The sequence below is a fragment of the Glycine max genome, chromosome 14 (genome assembly GCF_000004515.6).
Source record: "Glycine max cultivar Williams 82 chromosome 14, Glycine_max_v4.0, whole genome shotgun sequence".
NCBI classification, from domain to species: domain Eukaryota; kingdom Viridiplantae; phylum Streptophyta; class Magnoliopsida; order Fabales; family Fabaceae; genus Glycine; species Glycine max.
Window position 1 is genome coordinate 27,882,574 of NC_038250.2, and position 21,166 is coordinate 27,903,739.

General features: G+C 38.1%; 1 protein-coding gene across 1 annotated transcript; it reads left to right on the forward strand.

Annotated features, from left to right (window-relative positions):
• The first annotated feature begins 14,560 nt into the window (after positions 1-14,560).
• LOC102667500 (uncharacterized) lies at positions 14,561-18,124 on the forward strand. The gene is made up of 3 exons (XM_006596706.1): positions 14,561-15,094; positions 15,348-15,794; positions 17,864-18,124. The coding sequence occupies exons 1-3, from the start codon at positions 14,561-14,563 to the stop codon at positions 18,122-18,124; spliced, it is 1,242 nt and encodes a 413-aa protein (XP_006596769.1).
• Positions 18,125-21,166: the final 3,042 nt, after the last annotated feature.

A 21,166-nucleotide genomic window follows, 5' to 3' on the forward strand; every position in this document is an offset into this window, starting at 1 on the left:
ATCGGAAGAAAGAAAAAAGAGAAAATTCCCAATCAAAGAGTGGGAGAAAGCAAAAACACAAGAAAGAAAATTCCCGATCAAGGATCAGAAGAAAACAGACGAAATATACAGAAAGGTCTTTGGACCAGACAATATCTGAACAATACAGAATTGTCACCAAGTAAACAAGAAAAAGAAAGGGAACCACGACCTAAAGTGGTCCTCTCCTTTTGATTGCCAACCAAAATCCTGTGCGCTAGCGACTTTCTCGCCCCGCACTAAACAAAAATAGAAAAGGAAAAGGCAAGAACACTCAAAGCCACATTCCCCACAAGAAAAAAAATCATTCCCAAGAAAAAGTCCTATTGATCCATGATCACGCATGTAATCTTTGATTTGATAGGAAATGATTTGCAAAATCAAGTCATGACATATCTATGGTTTGGAATTAGGATGAAACACTTACTCGTGTGAGATTGATACACTTTGTGTGATTTCCTTCTATTTTTTGTCGGACCCAGTGTTTCCTCTAAATGGTCGTTTAGAAATGAAATGGTAACATCCAAGATCTCATTTATGGTTATGAGAAAATTTCATCAGCATAGTCTCCTTCCTCGGTAGACACATTGTTTTTCATCCAAAAAGCATATATGCTCTAATCAGTTGGAAGTTTTGTCTCTTTACTAAAGCATGTTCGCATTTTAGTGAAGAGAACAACGAGACTATTTTAGTCTAACAGTTATCCAGAATTACATAGGTTTGAGTTCCTCATTGAGGATACGTAGGAGCAAGAGCTTCGCTTTTGTCGGCTGCCCCACAAGCTCTGTCATACTGACCCTGAGGTCATGTGACATGTGGAGACAAATTATGGTCATTATGCGCCTTTTGTCATCCAGAGGCGGCGAGCCCGATGACATGCAGAGACAAATTATGGTCATTCCGCACACCTTTTTGCCATCCGGAGACGATCGTGCCCGATGGCACGCAGAGACAAATTATGGTCATTTTGCGTCTTTTGTCATCCAGAGGCGGCGAGCCTGATGACATGCGGAGACAAATTATGGTCATTACGCACACCTTTTCGCCATCCAGAGATGATCGTGTCCGATGACACACAGAGACAAATTATGGCCATTCTGCACCTTTTGTCATCCAGAGGCGGCGAGCCCGATGACATGTGGAGACAAATTATGGTCATTCCGCATAATTTTTCTCCATCTGGAGACGATCGTGTTCGATGGCACGCAGAGATAAATTATGGTCATTCTGTGCCCTTTGTCATCCAGAGGCGGCAAGCCCGATGACATGCGGAGATAAATTATGGTCATTCCGCACACCTTTTCGCCATCCAGAGACGATCGTGTCCGATGGCACGCAGAGACAAATTATGGTCATTCTGCGCCTTTTGTCATCCAAAGGCGGCGAGCCCGATGACATGCGGAGACAAATTATGGTCATTCCGCACACCTTTTCGCCATCCGGAGACGATCGTGTCCGATGGCACGCAGAGACAAATTATGGTCATTCTGCGCCTTTTGTCATCCAGAGGCGGCGAGCCCGATGACATGTGGAGACAAATTATGGTCATTCCGCACACCTTTTCGCCATCCGGAGACGATCGTGTCCGATGGCACGCAAAGACAAATTATAGTCATTCTGTGCCTTTTGTCATCCAGAGGCGATGAGCTCGATGACATGTGGAGACAAATTATGGTCATTCCGCACACCTTTTCGCCATCCAGAGACGATCGTGTCCGATGGCACACAGAGACAAATTATGGTCATTATGCGCCTTTTGTCATCCAGAGGCGGCGAGCCCGATGACATGCGGAATCAAATTATGGTCATTCCACACCTTTTTGCCATCCGGAGACGATCGTGTCCGATGGCACACAGAGACAAATTACGGTCATTCTGCACCTTTTGTCATCCAGAGGCGGCAAGCCCGATGACATGCGGAGATACCTTATCGTCATCCGTGCCTTTCATCAACTGAGAGGAATGAATTCGACAGTATCAGGATGATGTTGGTCGTTCGATGCTTATCATTTTCAAAAATTTTGTAGGTTCCGCTGGCGGGGAGATTGACCGACCGAATGGTGTTCCGCTCGAACAAAATTAGATCTTATCTTTACTTTCCTTTTATCTCCAATAAAAGACAAGTAAAGAGGGGCAACTGTCATACCCTAATTTCATCCGAGGACCATTTGTTTGTTGGGATACGACCCTCGCTTGATCACTTCGAGGTACTTGACACCCATCGTTAGGCAATCCATGAAGTTCTGTGACATGTCGGGAGTTGAAAGGAAGTGTTAATGCGCAATCCGTAAAGTTCCATAACATTTCGGAAGCCAAAGAGGGGACGATTGCATAATCCGTAAGTTTTTGTGACATTACGGAAAGAAAACAAGTATCATTATGTAATTCGTAAAGTTTCGTAACGTTACGGAATAAGAATCAGCAAAAAAAAGGGTAGAGGGGGTGTATTTAGTAAACAGGGGTGTGCAAATCGAGTGGGTTGCTTGAGGACTGGACATAGGCACGAGAAGTGACCGAACCAGTATAAATCGAGTTTGCATTTCTCTCTTCCCTTATCTCGGTTATTTTATTACAGTTTACTTTTCTTGTGCATTTAAAAGAACATTACTAAATTGATTGCTTATTCTTTTCCTGCATTCTAAGCCTATCACATATCATTTAAAAGGGAACAAAAATTTTGTTAGTAGGAAATTTTTAAAACGTAATTCACCCCCCTCTTAAGTTATTGAGGCCATTTTTCCAACAAGTGGTATGAGAGTTTGATTCTTGTAAGTTTAGAAACTTTAAGAATAATTATGGCCTCATCAAACTTTTTATTTCCCGAAGGAAACTCTGTTAATAGGCCTCCTATATTTAATGGTGTGGGTTATCATTACTGGAAAACCCGTATGCAAATCTGCATAGAGGCTATAGATTTAAACATTTGGGAAGCCATTGAAATTGATCCTTACATCCCTATAATGGTAGTAGGAAATGCAACTATAGAAAAACCCAAGGAACAATGGGATGAAGAGGAAAGAAGAAGGGTACAATATAACTTAAAGGCCAGAAATATAATTACTTCTGCATTAGGTATGGATGAATACTTTAGAGTATCGAATTGTAAGAATGCAAAAGAAATGTGGGATACATTACAAGTAACCCATGAAGGAACAACTGATGTAAAGAGATTTAGAATAAACACCCTAACACATGAATATGAACTTTTCAGGATGAATCAAAATGAGACCATACAAGATATGCAAAAGAGATTTACACATATAGTTAATAATCTTGCATCATTAGGAAAGATACTTCCTATCGAGGATCTCATTAACAAAGTACTAAGATGTTTAAGCAGGGAATGGCAACCAAAGGTAACTGCAATTGCAAAATCAAGAGATCTCGCTAACATGTCTCTTGCAACTCTTTTTGGGAAGCTTCAGGAACATGAAATGGAACTTATGAGACTAAACCAACATGAAGAAAACGACAAGAAAAAGAAAGGAATTGAACTTAAAGCCTCATCTTCTTCAATTCAAGAAGAAGTGACAAAGAGGACTTGAATGAAATTGAAGAAGATGATGATTTTAGTTTCTTCGTAAAGAGATTCAATAAGTTTCTAAGGAACAAAGGAAATCGAAGAAGAACAAACTTCAATTCAAAGAAAAAAGGAGAAGATTCATCTTCTGTTCCAAAGTGCTATGAATGTAATCAACTTGGACATCTAAGAGTTGATTGCCCTAGTTTCAAGAGAAGAATGGAAAAATATGACAAGAAAATCTTCAAAGATAAGAAAGCAAAGAAAGCTAACATCACTTGGGAAGATAACAATATGGATTCATCCAGAGACTCAGAAAATGAGGTTGTGAATCTAAGTCTCATGGCCAAAAACTATGAAAGCGTAGAAGAGGATTCTTTGAAGAAAAGTTGGTACATTAATAGAGGATGCTCTAAACACATGACGAGAGATGCATCAAAGTTTACTCATATTTCTCCCAAGAATAGTGGACATGTGACTTATGGTGACAACAACAAAGGTAAAATTCTTGGAGTCAGAAAAATAGGTACAAATTCATCTACCTCTATTGAAAATGTTTTACTTGTTGATGGTCTCAAGCATAGTTTACTAAGTGTTAGCCAATTATGTGATAAAAGGCTTTCTAGTATCATTTGATTCTCACAATTGTTTTATTGAAAATAAACATGACAAGAATATAAAACATATAGGATATAGAACTAATAATTTATACATGATAAATTTAGATAAAACATCAAATCATGTCCAATGTTTTTTAAGCAAAGATAATGATTCATTGTTATGGCATAGGAGAATTGCTCATATAAATATGCAACATTTAAATAAATTAATTTCTAAAGATTTAGTAATTGGGTTACCAAAACTCATATTTGAAAAAGATAGATTATGTGATGCATGTCAAAAAGGAAAACAAGTAAGGGTCTCTTTCAAATAAAAAAATATTATTTCTACCGCTCAACCCTTACAACTTTTGCATATGGATCTCTTTGGTCATTCTAGAACCATGAGTTTTGGTGGAAATTATTATGCCCTTGTTATAGTTGATGATTATTCAATATTCACATGGACATTATTTCTTAATAACAAAAGAAATGTTTTTCATGCTCTTAAGAAACTTGCTAAACTCATTCAAAACAAGAAAAATCTTAACATTGCATCCATTAGGAGTGATCATGGAGGAGAATTTGAAAATAAAGATTTTGAATTATTTTGTGATGAAAATGGTATTGAACACAATTTTTATACTCCTAGAACCCCTCAACAAAATGGAGTAGTTGAGAGGAAAAATAGATCTTTAGAAGAAATGGCCAGAACTTTGCTAAATGATACAAATCTTCCTAAGTATTTCTCGGCTGAATTTGTTAATACTACATGTTATATAATGAATAGAGCTTTAATTAGACCTATCTTAAAGAAAACACCATATGAATTGTACAAAGGAAGAAAACCAAACATTTATCATCTTCATGTTTTTGGATGTAAGTGTTTTGTGTTAAACAATGGGACAGACAACTTAGGTAAGTTTGACGCAAAATCAGATGAAGGCATTTTTCTTGGATATTCTTTACAAAGCAAAGCATATAGAATATATAATAAGAGAACTATGAATATAGAAGAATCCATTCATGTTACCTTTTATGAGACTAACTCTAAGGCCAAGAAAGGAAACACTTGATGATATTATAGACTCTTTAGAAGATATGAACATTCATGAGGAAGGGCACAAAGGCAAAGGAGATGGGAATGAAGACTCTCAAATTGATGAAACTAAAACATATACAAATCTTCCAAGAGAGTGGAGAACTTCAAGATACCATCCTATTGATAATATCATTTGTGACATATCAAAAGGGGTAACAACTCGACACTCTCTCAAAGATGCATGCAATAATATGGATTTTGTTTCTTTAATTGAACCTAAAACTTAAATGAAGCCATAATTGATGAACATTGGATCATTGCTATGCAAGAAGAGTTGAATCATTTTGAAAGAAATCAAGTCTGGGAATTAGTTGATAAACCTAATGATCATCTAGTTATAGGAACTAAATGGGTATTTAGAAACAAATTGGATGAACATGGAATAGTTATTAGAAATAAGGCTAGATTAGTGGCCAAAGGATATAATCAAGAAAAAGGAAAAGATTATGAAGAAACATATGCTCCAGTAGCCAGATTAGAAGCCATTAGAATGTTATTAGCATTTGCATCCATAATGGATTTTAAAATTTATCAAATGGATGTTAAAAGTTCCTTTTTAAATGGTTTTATTCAAGAAGAAGTATATGTTAATCAACCTCCTGGTTTTGAAAATTCATATATGCCCAATCATGTCTTTAAATTGAAAATGCTCTATATGGTTTAAAACAAGCCCCTAGGGCTTGGTATGAAAGTTTGAGCAAATTTCTCTTAGAAAAAGGGTTTCACTAGAGGAAAGGTTGATACCACACTTTTTTATCAAAATAAAAATGAATGAAATTCTTTTAGTACAGATTTATGTTAATGATATAATCTTTGGGTCTACTAATAATTCTCTGTGCAAAGAATTCTCTCAAGATATGCAAAGTGAGTTTGAAATGTCCATGATGGGGGAGTTGAATTTCTTCCTTGGACTACAAATAAAACAAACAAAGAATGGAATATTTATTAGTCAGTCAAAATATTGCAAGGAACTGCTTAACAGGTTTGGGATGAAAAATGCTATACAAATGGCTACTCCTATGAGCACTGCTTGCTATCTAGATAAAGATGAAGCTGGTTAATCAATAAACAAAGAAATATAGAGGTATGATCGGATCTTTTCTTTATTTATCAGCAAGTAGACCTGATACAATGTTTAGCATTTGTATGTGTGCAAGATATCAATCAAATCCCAAAGAATCCCATCTTAGTTCCGTTAAAAGAATAATGAGATACTTATCATGGCATAGTAAAAAGCAAAATAGTGTTGCCTTCTCAATTGCAGAAGCTGAATATATTTCTACTGGAAGTTGTTGTGCACAAATCCTTTGGATGAGACAACAACTTTTTGATTAAGGCTTAAAACTTGATCATATACCTATCCGCTGTGACAATACAAGTGCAATCAATCTGTTCAAAAATCCTATTTTGCACTCTAGAACAAAGCATAGTGAAATAAGGCATCACTTCCTTTGAGACCATGTTCAAAAAAGGGATTGTATATTAGAATTTGTTGACACAAAGAATCAACTGGCGGATATTTTTACCAAACCTCTCCCTAAAGAAAATTTCTTTGCTATTAGAAGAGAATTAGAACTCATAGACCTAAATAACTTAGATTCCTAGCCACTTTGATTGTTTGTACTGATTTTTTTTATAGTTATTTATCATGCTTGATTATGATGATTGTTTACTTTGATTGAGTGAAAGGATTATGTTTGATAGTTATTTATCATTCTTGTTTATGATGATTGTTTATAATAATTGTGTATATTGGTTGCTGATAATGAATTGATTTTCATGATTATTAGACTTGAAACTCTTACTTTAGGGTCTGGTAATTGATTACCAGACCCTAAACTTTGGAGGGATAACGACATCAGGCACTAGGCACAGTTCTGCCATGTGAGCAAAGGCATAACCTCTGCCTCATTCAATAACCCTCAGCCTTTCCAACGCAAAATGCAAGGGTTGTGGTCGTGGGCGATACTAAGGTCCCCCCAAAGTGTTTGGCAGGGGTATGCCACCAAATGCTTGCCCCTCTGTAGCACATCCGAGGTGAGGCTCAAAGTCGGCTAGAGTGTGGTCTTGGGGTGCTTCATGTGTCTCCCCCACCGGTTGAGAGACATGTGTACGATTAGATTGGGATTATTGGCTCTCAATGGGTATGGGTGGGGAGTTGTTGACATTCTCATCGGGAGTGTGTGCAACATTGGGTGGTGTATAGTTGGGAGGCAAGCCATATGGTGGGAAGGAATGCTTATTCTGAACCTGCACAAAATGGGGGCCGCTCGCACTTCCCAATGCTTTGCCTCCCTAACCTACCATATTCGAGGCTGGATGATTTACTTGATTGAAGCCAGGTGGGTGAGTCAGGTCCACTTCTGTGGCGGTACTTGTGGCAACAACTGTAGTTGTGTTGACCTCCATCATTTTTCTCATACTTATCATGGCTTCCATCATTGTAGTCATTTTCTCTTTCATGGCCTTCATGTCGACCTTCATCTGCTCTTGCACCTCCTCTATTTCACTCATTACTCTAGCTCTGGCAAGCATTTGGTAAGGGCGCCGTAAAGTGCATTCTTTCCTTTTGATCACAATGATTACAGTTTGGCTTTCAAGGAAAGAATGCAATGAGCAATGCAACCAATGTGAAAAGAAAAAAAAAAGCCTGGATGTATGTGAATGATACATTATCAAAGTACTACAAATTTTACACAGGACATTCATCAGAACATAGGGTCGAATCAATTCAAATTTTCATTAAAACAACATTGTTCATTACATCTTGTCAGAGTCAAGGTGCAACTGAAAATAAAACAAGGGCATCAACAGTTGCTAATTTTGTAAATTATTTAGTTCAATTTTGTAAATTATGAGATCGACATGAGACGCATGAAGAACCATCCTTTCCTAGTTAACCATGCATTAGGTACCATGTTCACATGATTTTCAATCATTTTTTTAAGAGAAATGAGTGTATAATCCCAACATGGTTTGTTTATAACTATCATCATGGTACCCAACACATGTAACTAAGAATGTGGTGTAAACTTTCATTCTTCATTATGACTTTCTTTTTGTTCTTCTTTTTTTCTTTTTGCAGAGGAAAACATAAGGATCATGCATGAGTGAACATAACATGCGAACGATGAAAATAGAATGAATGTATTTGGCAGAACAAAAGCATGCTAAATGAAGATGTATGATAATGCAATGACTTATGCAATTGCAATGCATGAATATGATAAATGAAAAATGCAGGAATGATATGTCCATTACTATGCCATGAAGAGATGCATGATGCGATCAAGGAATAGCCAGAGTGAGTTTGCTATGTGCCCCCTAATTTAGGAACCTAATGGAAAGGATCCAAAAGTCCACTTCTAGTGATATAACTCCCAAGGGTACTTTCATTTAACCTTATCGGTCTCTAGAGATATCATCCTCTTAGATAATACATTGTAGCGATAGGGACTATCAACGACAATGCATCACCAAAAGAGGAAAACTCTAGATGAGGCTTCACTGTTATCAAGCGAGTCGGAGACCTAGCATGACCACAGATCGGTCTCCACTCCTTATGGCTCACATAGACCCGGGTATAGGGCCTAATATCTTAACGTGTGTGCAAGGTGTAGGTTCCATGTATGCATAGAAAAAAAATTCTAACTATGAATGTAATAGATAGACAGACACACACCAAACACAACAACATAGCAAAGGTTATATACAAACACGGACAAAACAAAAGATAAAAGGGAAAAGGAAACATAAATAAAGAAGAAGTCACGATAAAACATTACACACTGATAGAATGGCTTAACTCTCTAACGTCCCCAATGGAGTCGCCATCTGTTGCAACCTACCCTACGACGGGAGTGTGAAGGCAAAATCGATAAGCGAAAGTGTCTGTCTCCAAGGGAGAAAACGAGCGGAGTCGCCACCAACGTTTATTCGAGGAAAACATTAGAAAAACCAAAAAGAGGTCTGCGAATTTTGAAAATAAGGGTTTGGGAGTTGTTTATGCATGGCGAAGATATTAGAACCTCACACGCCCGTCACAAGGGATGACAGCCTTTAATCGAGTGTGCAAAAATGTGACTTCAATATTATTTTCTTTTCCCTTTTTATATTTTTATTTTTTTGGGGGTCGACAAGGATGTTTCCCATGCTCCTACATATCCTCAAGTGCGATGAAAAATTCAGACCTACGTAGTTCTTTTAGTCTGAACGTTTATGTGTTAAATTGGTTTTTTATGTTTTTGAAAGATTCATTTTAATTGCGAACAAAAAGTCGTTTAGGGCGTTAGACCTTGGAACGACGTTTTAAATTTTTGAAAGGCGGAGATAATCGTTAAGACATTGGACCTTGGAATGATTTTTTGATTTTTGAAAAGAGGAGAGAGTCGTTAAGGCGTTGGACCTTGAAATGATCTCAAGTGATATTTGATAAAAAGAAATTAGTTATGAGTTGGATTTATCTTGGTTTTGTTTATTAACCTCCAATCTTTTTTAAAGATAACTTTACAACACTTAGTGATCGGTTAAGATTGTAGCGCCTCGGCTTTGTTTCTTCTTCCTTCTTCTTCTCTCCTAATTCTCTCAATTTCCTTCACTACTGAATGCTTCAACCCCTTCCTCAGCTCCCCTTCATGCCTATTTATAGCAAAAAATGGAATTTGGGACCATGGCAGCTCGCCCAGGCGAGCCAAGACTTACACATGAAGTAATTGGCTCGCCCAGGCGAGTTGGTTCCTTCAGACTGAAGTCTTCTAAAGGCCCAAGCGAGCCAAGGTCCAGAAAACTTAGTAAAAAGACCTTTTTGCCCCTCCTTTTTCGTATCTTTCGCATTCCTGATCAAAACGTTGAACGATCTCTCATTTTGTACGGTAACCAGTGTCGAACAGTGCAATTCGGCTAGCGAGAATCAAAACATTGGTGAATGATAGTCCCCGGACGAAATTAGGGTCTGACAATTACCAAGAGGCTACAATTGATTACCAGTGAGAGAATTTTTTAAAAATATTCTTAAAAGTCACATCTCTTCAAAAGTTTTTGAAAAGCCACCAAGGGTCTACAAATATGTTACTTGTATACGAAAATCTTCTGAGTTTTTCAAAACCTTATTGTCTTATTCTCTCAGAAACAAATCATTGGCCAAACACTTGCAAATTAATTGAGTATTCTTCTTAGATCTTCAACTTGTATCATCTTCTCTATAAGAGAGAAAAACATTTGTGCTTTCTGAAAAGATTTGTTGTGATCAAGAGACTGTTTGTCTCTTGAATTGTAAGAATCCTGAACACAAGGGAGAGGGATCCCTAGGTGGTTCAGAAGTTGTAAAAGAGTTTTACGAAGATAGTGAAAATCTCAAGTGGGTTACTTGAGGACTAGACGCAGGCAGGGAAGTGGCCAAACCAGTATAAATCGAGTTTGCATTTCTCTATTCCCTTATCTAGGTTATTTTATTGCAGTTTACTTTGTCTTGTGCATTTAAAAGAACATTATTAAATTGATTACTTCTTCTTTTCCTGCATTCTAAGTCTATCATATATCATTTAAAAGGGAACAAAAAAAATTTAGTAGGAAATTTTTAAAACTTAATTCACCCCCTCTTAAGGTATTGAGGCCACTTGTCCAACAAGCCCGCCACATTAGCCAATTTGTCATTTTCTCTCTTGGGACATGATCCAACTTGAATCAATGGGTTGTCGATTTAATTGCAAAATTGGTTGGATTGCACTTGGTCATCCCAGACCAATTGCATGACTGACTTGACAGCAAATCCAACCCACCAAGTCACGGTCAAACCGGTCGGGTCAATCCTGATTTTAAAAAATTACTCCCAACCTGGTGAAAACATTGTGGTTTTGTATTTTTATGTGCATCTATGTGCCTTTAGAAGCTTGTGTGATTTTTCTAGAATTTTATGAAATTGGTTTACTATTTTTCCCTATATAAAAGTTAATTTTTGCATGTCCTGACAGCCAAAGAAAATAATTATGATAAGAATATTTTTGATGTTATTTGGACCCCTTGGAATATACATGTTATGAATAACATGTTGATGATAATGAATTTTAGGATTTGTAAGAAATGGATAAGAAACAATATTTTAGAAAAATGAATAATTGTGATTTTTTGCATATGCACAAATTTGAGAATTAAATATAAATAAATATTATTTGTATGGTAAATGCAATGAGGAATTTTTATGTTGGATTTTAGCATGTGTGAAATGGTCCTACTAAGTTTCATTACTTTCGGAGCTAATTTGATATTTTTAGAATTCTCATGTTAGAAAATCCGATAATCAACATGTTAGTTCTCTTATTTGTATGATTACTCTTGTAATAGAATTTTACTTTTGTTAATGAATGTTGAGATTCTATCCTACAGATATGATCATTATTGTTTAATCATCATTTATTTGATGTTTTGGAGGATGTGCTTTTGAAAAATACCTTGATGAATGGAAAATGTATAGGAGAAATTGATATGAATGTGTGTGTAATGTAACACTAAGTGTGGTAACTTGAAGTGCAAGGTGTTGTGAATATGTTGTGGATATGAAATTATGCTCATAGTTTGTGTTTTAGATTGTTTCATTGTCATGATATGTGGTGATAAAATTGTAATCCTATTTGTTAGTCGTCTTATACGACTAACTTTTGTATAGAACAATTTTGCAAAATATGTATAGTTTTCCTCAATTTATAGTTCTTTTGTAGGAATTGTAAATAAACTTTGATGTGTTTTGATCTCTGTCATTAGGGTCTCTTTTATTAGAATTAATGTTAAAATCTATACAATTTCACACATTCATAGTTTTCCTTAATTTCTTGAAGTGCCAAAGTGGCTGTCGCGCTAAGCAAACTCAATGGGCTTAGTGCGTTTCCATTGCTAATCGCGGCTTCAACGCGCTAAGCGTGAAGAAGGAATTTGGAAGAGCACCTGAATCGAAGCAGTGCGAGATCAGCTTGCTAAGCGAGTCGTCCCTCTCTTGCCAGGCTCAGCGTAGCATTGGCGCCAAGCCCAAATCCACTTACTCGCGCCAAGAGCGATGACATGATTTCAGAGCCTATTTAAAGCCTAAACTGTCAGAATTAGGGTAAGAAGAATGAAATTTATTACGCTTTTACATAGGCAGCATTTTGCACACACTCAGAGGAGGAAGCAACAGCAAGGAGCCATTTGAGAGTGATTTGAGAGTGTTTGAGTGATTGTGAGGTGCTAAGAAGAGGAGGAGGGACCCCCCTTCCTATGTAAGCAACAATTGCTCTTCATTTTCTGTATAATTTGTAATTTAGGTCTCCTTGTTATGGCTTGATAAAACCCTAGTTAGGGATTTCTAATGAATAGTTGATGTAAACACTTTTCATATCTAATTAAGTGTGTTTTATGTGTTCGTTGCTTCTATCGATGCTTCATTGTTGCATGCTTTTGGTCTGATCACCCATTGGTGTGTACTGTTAGGAACTTTAGCACTGGGAAGGGTACTGTTTACTTAGAACTTGATAGAGCAGGGCTAGATAACTGCATTGCTAGGGATAGAGGTATTTTAGTTTTTAATTATGTTGTGATTATAATGCTATTTAAATTAAGCCTAGTCCAACAAGAGGGATCTAAGGACAAAGCTTGGTTTAAATTAGTCTAAACTTACGAGGGATCGAGGTTTAGTACTTTAGTCTTTAGCATAGAACACAAGAACATTTTTAATTAGAGAAATATCTTTATATGCATCAACTCGTTTATTATAAAGACCCAACACTTTTAAACCACTGTTTTCACTTTTAATTGCTTGTGTTTACTATTTTTCTAATTAGGATATATCATGCTTTTACTTCAATTCACAATTATTATTTTATGTCAACAAAATGCCTGATTATTGAACAAAGCTTTGCCAAATAAACAAGTTCCCCGGGTTTGATACTCGGATCATTCCATTTTAATTAAATACTTGACGACCCAGTGCACTTTCCAGTAAACCACTTCCACGTAAAAAGAGTAATTACAAATTTTGGAAAAAGAAACTGTGGAAAAGGGTCAACAAAGTATTTTTGGCACTGTTGCTGGGGAACTTAGTTCATTAGAAGAGCTTAGTTCAATTTTAAGGCATTGATTCATTTTTTTTTTCTTTCTTTGATTCTTTGATTATTTCTGTTAATAGTAGATACTGTGGATTTTTTGTTCTTTGGAATTGGATAATTTTTGTTCTGCTTGTTTTGTATGCAAAGAAGATCTGTTGCAAGTGCTTTAATTCCCATAGACTTGGAAATTAATGCAACTTGCAGGAAAAGAAAAGCAGAAAGAAACAATTTTTTTTGCAGGACATTGAGGCAACAGCAATTCCACAAGAACCTCTATCTTCTAAGGCATCTTCTAGTTTTCCAACTCAAGGGCAATCTCATACAATTTTAGCTGAAGCAAATATCATGGTTGAGGAGCCAAGAAGAGTTACTTTGGAAGACTACTCAAGCTCAAGTGTGTCGTAATTCTTTATTAGTATTGCGCGGCCAGAAGTTCAAGCACAAAATATCACCTATCCACACTTATTAATCTAGTTGATACAGAATAATTTGTTTCATGGTCTGCCCAACGAGGACTCATACACACATCTAGCCACTTATATTGAAATTTGCAACACTGTTAGATTGGCTGATGTGCCTGAGGACATAGTTAGATTAAGTTTGTTCTCGTTCTCTTTGTCTAGAGAGGCTAAAAGTTGCTTCATTTGTTCAAAGGAAATAGTCTTAAGACTTGGGATGAAGTAGTTGAGAAATTCTTGAAGAAGTACTTCCCAGAGTCTAAGATAGCTGAAGGGAAAGCTGCCATTTCATCCTTCCATCAATTTCCAGACGAATCTTTGAGTAAGGCATTAGAAAGATTTGGAGGCTTACTGAGAAAGACACCCACTCATGGATTTTCAGAATCGATATAGCTCAACATTTTTATTGACGGGTTGAGACCATAGTCCAAGCAGCTTCTTGATGCTTCTGTAGGGGGAAAGATCAAATTGAAGACCCCAGAAGAAGCTATGGAATTAATAGAGAACATGGCTGCTAGTGACCATGTAATTCTGCGTGATAGAGCCCATATTCCTACCAAGAAAAGCCTGCTAGAGTTTTCATCACAAGATGCATTGTTGGCACAAAACAAGTTATTGTCCAAGCAATTGGAAGCATTGACAGAAACACTAAGTAAATTGCCAACTCAATTAAATTTTGTACAACCTTCACCCTCTGTTGTTTTGCAGGTTGCAGGTTGTGTCATATGTGGTGGAGCACATGAGTCCGACTGCTGTATTCCCCAAGAAGAAAACCACATGAAGTCAACTACATGGGGAACCAGCAAAGACAAAATTTCAATGCAGGTGGATATTTTGGATTTCAGCATGGCCAACCATATAATTCACAACAGGGACAGTGGAGAAATCACCCAGGAAACCAGTTCAACAAAGACCAAGGTGGTCCATCTAACAGGCCACAAAAACAAGGGCCTAGTCTCTATGATCGAACAACAAAGTTGGAAGAGACTCTTGCTCAATTCATGCAAATATCTATGTCAAATCAAAAGAGCACAGAGTCTGCTATCAAAAATCTGGAAGTCCAAGTGGGACAGCTGGCTAAGCAATTGGCAGACCGTCCGTCTAGCAGCTTTGGAGCTAATACTGAGAAAAATCCAAAGGAGGAATGTAAAGTTGTCATGACTATAAGTAGATTGGTGACCATAAATGCGAGTGAGAATGGAATAGGTGCAGAGAAACAACAGTTGGTGTCTAACTCAGCACTTGACCCTGTGGTAGAGTCTTTGAGTGAATCTGAAGAAGAGTTGGAGGTAGAAGATGAGAAGAAGAAGGAGACAACATTAAAAGTGAGTGAACAAGAAATAAATGAGGAGAAAAATAAAGAAAAAGAAAAAGAGGAAGAAAAAGAAAATGAAAAAAAATGAGAAAACAGGAAAAGAAAAAGAGAAGGTAGAAGAGAGAAAGAAAAGCAAGAGTGAGATTTCAAGGGAGAAGAAGAGAGAAACCACTCCAGCTGAAGGCAAGGAAGTACCATATCCTTTGATACCTTCCAAGAAAGATAAAGAGAGATAGCTAGCAAGATTTCTGGATATTTTCAAGAAGCTAGAGATCACAATGCCTTTTGGAGAGGCTCTCCAACAGATGCCACTCTATGCTAAATTCCTGAAAGGCATGCTAACTAAGAAGAACAAGTATATCCATAGTGACACCATAGTTATGGAGGGAAACTGCAATGTTGTTATTCAACGTATCCTTCTTCCAAAGCATAAGGATCCAGGCAGTGTCACTATACCTTGTTCTATAGGTGAAGTTTCAGTAGGTAAGGCTCTTATTGATTTAGGAGCCAGTATTAATTTGATGCCGCTCTCCATGTGCCGGAGACTTGGAGAACTAGAAATAATGCCTACTCGGATGACCTTACAGTTAGCTGATCGCTTCGTCACCAAACCCTATGGAGTGATTGAAGATGTGCTGGTCCGGGTCAAGCATCTCATCTTTCCTGCTGATTTTGTTGTAATTGACATTGACGAAGATGCGGATATTCCTGTCAGTTTGGGACGTCCATTTATGTCCACTGCAAGTTGTGTGGTGGACAAGGGAAGAAAAAGTTGGAAATGAGTCTCGAAAACCAATAAATCAGCTTTGATCTATTTAATGAAGGAAAAGAATTGTTGGACCAGGATGTATTCTTATAGGTGAAGGAGTTGGATGAGAAGGTTCTGAAGGAGAGAACCAAGATTGATCTAGGATAACAAAATTATATGTCAAGCTAATGACGTTAAACGGGAACTTACTGGGAGGTAACCCAACTTTTTTTAATTTCCTTTTCTTGCATTTAGTGTAGATAATTGCTTGTAATTGTGTGTGATTATTAAGCTTGGTTAGTATTGAAAAAAAGGGGTTCATGAACTTTGGTGAAGAGGTGAACAGAAAAGAATTTATAAAAATTTTCAGTTATTCACTCGCTAAGCGCCCCTCTCGCGCTAAGCGCCTAGTCTTCATGCGCTAAGCGGGCCCTTGCTCGCGCTAAGTGCTTAGACCCCTGACTAGTGGCTGGATGGTAGCGCTAAGCCCTATTATCTCTCTGAAATCTGAATTTCTCGAATTGGGCTTAGCGAGGTGATGCGCTAAGCGCCAATCCTTTTCGGCTTTGAAAATCTGTGGATAGCGCTAAGCGCGCATTGCTGCGCTAAGCCCAAATACCTCTCTGGATTTTAATTTCTCGCATTGGGCTTAGCGAGGTGATGCGCTAAGCGCAATTCCCTCTCTGTTTTAAAATTCTTTGAAATAGCACTAAGTGCCAGCAACGCCCTAAGGGCAAGCCATCACTACATGGAGGAGCATGTTTATGTGTTAAGCCCCACCTATGGTGGCTAAACGCAAATTGCAGGACCAACCAGAGTTGCAGACAGCACAAAGCGCGTGTCTTCGTGCTAAGCTTGAATATCTCTCTGGAATTTGAAAATTTTGGCATTGGGCTTAGCAGGAAGATGGGCTAAGCGCTTAGGCCTTAAAACCCAAACATGATGTTGTCAAGCTAAGCGCGGTTGTGCGCTAAGTGCATAACACGAAACTGCTAAAATGAAATAGAATTTCCATATGCAGTTACCATTTACACTAAAGAGCATTTCGTCCCCACACTTTTGTGCATTGTGCCCATCTTCTGCTGTGCATCAAGTCCTTGCATTTCCTTTGCATTTTCTGCTTCTTCGTGCATTTCATACATCAATCCAAGTAAGCATTTTTTGCTTTATTCTCATTTACCTTTAAAGTTGCAAACTTTAGGATAGAAGATTTAATTTTTTTTAGGTTGTAATCTGTTTAGGGTTAGTGTTCTTAGGTTTAGGGTTTTACTGTAGACAATGTAGTTGCTTAGATTAGGTTTTATGGCCCATTAGGGGCTTTTGCTGAAAAAAGGGGTGAAAACCCCTGTGTATTTCTGGAAATCACGATGAACATGCTAAGTGCGCCTGCTGTGCTTAGCCGGTTCATCGCATCTGATGAATATTTTGATTTCCAAATGATCGCGCTAAGCCCGACCCTGTTGCGCTAAGCACGTTCATCCTTTTTGTTGAATTTCAATGTTGAGCTCGCTAAACGCATCTGTGCGCTAAGCGACAGTAGTGTTTCAAACACTTAGGATTTTTTTATTTTAGTTAAGCGCTAAGCCTGGTTGTTAGGCTAAGCATAATTTCGTCTTTGTTTTCTATTTTGTTGAATTAGGCTTAGCCCATGTTATCTTTTTGAGAGGTTGAGCTAAGGGCGCCTTATCGTGCTATGCTCAAATCTCCCTCTGTTTGAAAATTTTTGGATTTAGGCTAAGCGCGCCTACTACGCTTAGCCCACGAACAAATTTTCATAAGGCGCGCTAAGTTCAGCCTTCTGCGCTAAGTGCCCAGTCTTGTTTTCAGTATTATTTTTCTATTTTTCAATTGTGACTAACTCCTGTTTAATCCTGTTTTATGATCACTACCTCAGCATCCCAGGCCCGCAATGACCACTCTAGATTCACATCTCAGGAGGCCTTGGATCACTACTCTGATATAGTGATTGGCAGGAAGATCCTGCCTGAGAGAAATGTCATGATTTACCATACAGAATTTGATTAATTCAAGTATGAGCTCGAGAGAAGTAATTGGCACAAGGAGCTGACCAATTTCATGGATGGGAGCATGGATGTTGCCATTGTTAAGGAGTTCTATGCTAACCTTTATGATCCTGAGGAAAAATCACCTAAGCAAGTGAGGGTGAGAGGCCACTTAATTAAGTTTGATGAAGACGCCCTCAACACCTTCCTGAAGACACCAGTGATCATCGAGGAGAGGGAAGACCTCCCAGCTTACTCCAGATTCTGTCGTTTGAGGCCAGATCCATAGGAACTGGTAGCCCGATTATGCATCCCTGGGAGGGGATTTGAGATAAATTCAGGCAGGTTGCCCATGAAGATCCTGAGGAAGAATTTGAACACTCTCGCTCAAACCTGGAGCGTTCTTTCATTCTCTAACTTGGCACCTACCTCTCATACATCAGACATCACACTAGACAGGGCCAGGTTGATCTATGACATTATCTAGAAGATGGATATGAATCTAGGCTACATTATCTCAGCTCAGATTTCTATGATAGCTCAGCATGACTCCTCGAGGTTGAGTTTCCCTGCCCTCATCATTGCTTTATGCAAAGCCTGGGGAGTCACTTCTGATTCATTGACTTTTGAGAGTCTCATTCCAGCCATTAATTTGGCTTATGTGAAGAAAAATTATTGGAACCTCAATGACCCCACGGTCACTTTTCGAGGGCCTAATAAGGCTAAGGGCAAGAGATCTCAGGCTTCATCTTCTGATATTCCCCCTACTTCAGCTCCTTCTACTTCTTCTGTAGCTCCATCTGCTCCAGCTTCATCTTTACCAGCACTAGCTTCAGCCCCAGTTTCTTCAGGACCTTCCACAGTCAGCTCTGATACTTTACTTGTCATGTTGCAGAGCCTTCATAAAGGCCAGATCATCATCATGAAGCACCTACAGAGCTTGAGCATGGACGAGTTCATTAGCCAGATGGCATGGCCAGGAGTCTAGCCTTCTCCTTCAGGAGGGGGTGAGGCCTCCGCAGCCCAAGAGCCTGTGCCAGAGGAGGACGAGCCCATCCCTCCTGAGCCATTTGTTTATGAGACTAATCCAGCTAGTGCTCAGGAGGAGGTAGCATCACCAGAGCCTGTTCCTCAGTCATCTCTAACTCTAGTTCTTGATGATCCACAACCATCTGCACTAGCATCGGTGCCTGATCAATCCATTGTTTAGGATCCACCAGTTGCACCGGTGTTGGATCTTAATGAGCTTGCACAGGATCATTCTCAGGATTTTCTGCACTTTGAACAGTTTATTTTATTACATTTAGTTTAGTTTATGATTATGTTTTAGTTTTCTTTAAATTTCAGTCAAATTTAAAATTTCAGTAGTTGTTTGTAGCTTTTTGTTAGCAAGCATGATTGAACAGTGACTTGAATGATATTCAGTGGTTGATTTTGATGTGAACTACAGTGTTTTTGATTGAATTGAATGAAGCAATTGTATGAATTGAATGAAGTGGAATGCGTAGATCTTGTCTTGAACAAGCATGCAGTCATTAGAAGAGAAAGAACATGTAATTAGGATTATGACTGAAAATGCTAATCGATTTGTTAGATTGATAGTGAAGGAATGCGTTAACCGTAACCCGGTGAGAGTGTGATCTTTACCTTGAGAGAAACGACTAACATTGGGTAATGACTTTTGTATGAATCTCTGAATTATGGAATGAACGCATGAATTTGAGGATGATGAAGGCCATGTTTGATTGTAAATAACCACTTAGCCAAAAAGCTAACCATGTGCATGAATGATTTATCCCTTGCCCCCAGTTTGAGTTGAATGAATGTTTGATTGATTGAACCTTGAGCCTGCATAGTTATCTCCTGCTACCTTGTCTTAGGTTGTAGGAGAGCATCATTCATAGAAAGACTTGGTTCAAGGCAAAATTTGCCCCAAATTTGGGGGAGTCACATCTCAAAGCAAGTTTGCCCCTAATTTGGGGGAGCTACTGGGTAAAAAGGAATGGAATGGTAAGAGCAGAGCAGCACACATAGTCAAATGTATAAAAAAAAAACTGTAAGTATAAAATAAAAAGTGTCTGTGTGCTGCTATTGATTAAAAAGAAAGCTGAGTGTAAAAAGGGGACAAGTAATAGGGTTGGGAATAAAAAGAAAAAGGTTTATCTATGGATTAATGCTCTCCTAGAATCTAAGCTTTTGCAACCTAGAAAAACCATGAATTATTTGCAGCCAAGCCTCATTACAAGCCTAAGAAAAGTCCTTCTGATTCAATTTGTGTGTTTATAACTGTATGGCATGAGATGAATTGCAAAGGTTGAGATCCGTGTTAGTTTTTGATGATTAAATAAGCCTAAACACTTGTGCATGAGTGAAACAGTGACCGTGAGGCTTTGGGTAATGATCCTTCCTTGATATCTGCCATTCTTACTAGCTTATTTCAGTTGTGATTCCTAATAAAAACGTTCCTATCTTTGAAAAGCTGCATGTTTTGTGAAGGGCTGTTGATTGAAGCATTTTATAACATTCATTTCATGTGATTGAATTCTCTTGAGACAAACACAAATTTTGAATGACCACTATAGTTTTGTCACTTAAGGACAAGTGAGTTGTTCTTTCTTTGCTTGAGGACAAGCAAAATTGTAAATTTGGGAGAGTTTGTTAGTCGTCTTATACGACTAACTTTTGTATAGAAAACTTTTTCAAAATATGTGTAGTTTTCCTCAATTTATAGTTCTTTTGTAGGAATTTTAAATAAACTTTGTTGTATTTTGATCTCTGTCATTAAGGTCTCTTTTATTGGAATTAATGTTAACATCTGTACAATTTCAGGTAAAAAGGAGCTAATTTCTTGAAGTGCCAAAGTGGCTATTGCGCTAAGCGAACTTAGTAGGCTTAGTTCATATCCATCGCTAAGCGCGGCTTCAGTGCCCTTAGCGTGAAGAAGGAATCTGGAAGAGCACCTGAATTGAAGCAGCGCACTAAGTGCGAGATCAGTCGCTAAGCGAGTCATCTGTCTCTTGCCAGGCTCAGCGCAGCATTGGTGCCAAGCCCAAATCCACTTACTCGCTCTAAGCGCGATAGTGGCGCTAAGCACGACGGCGCGATTTCAGAGCCTATTTAAAGCCTAAATTGTTAGAATTAGGGTAAGAAGAATGAAATTTATTACACTTTTACACAGACAGCATTTTGCACACACTCAGAGGAGGAAGCAACAGCTAGGATGATGTAGCTCCATGTGGAGCTTGTAGGCCTTGGATCTTCTTCATCAATGGATTCCTTTGCTTCTTGAGGTCTGATTGCAGCAAAATGGAGAAGGAGAAAGATGAATGGA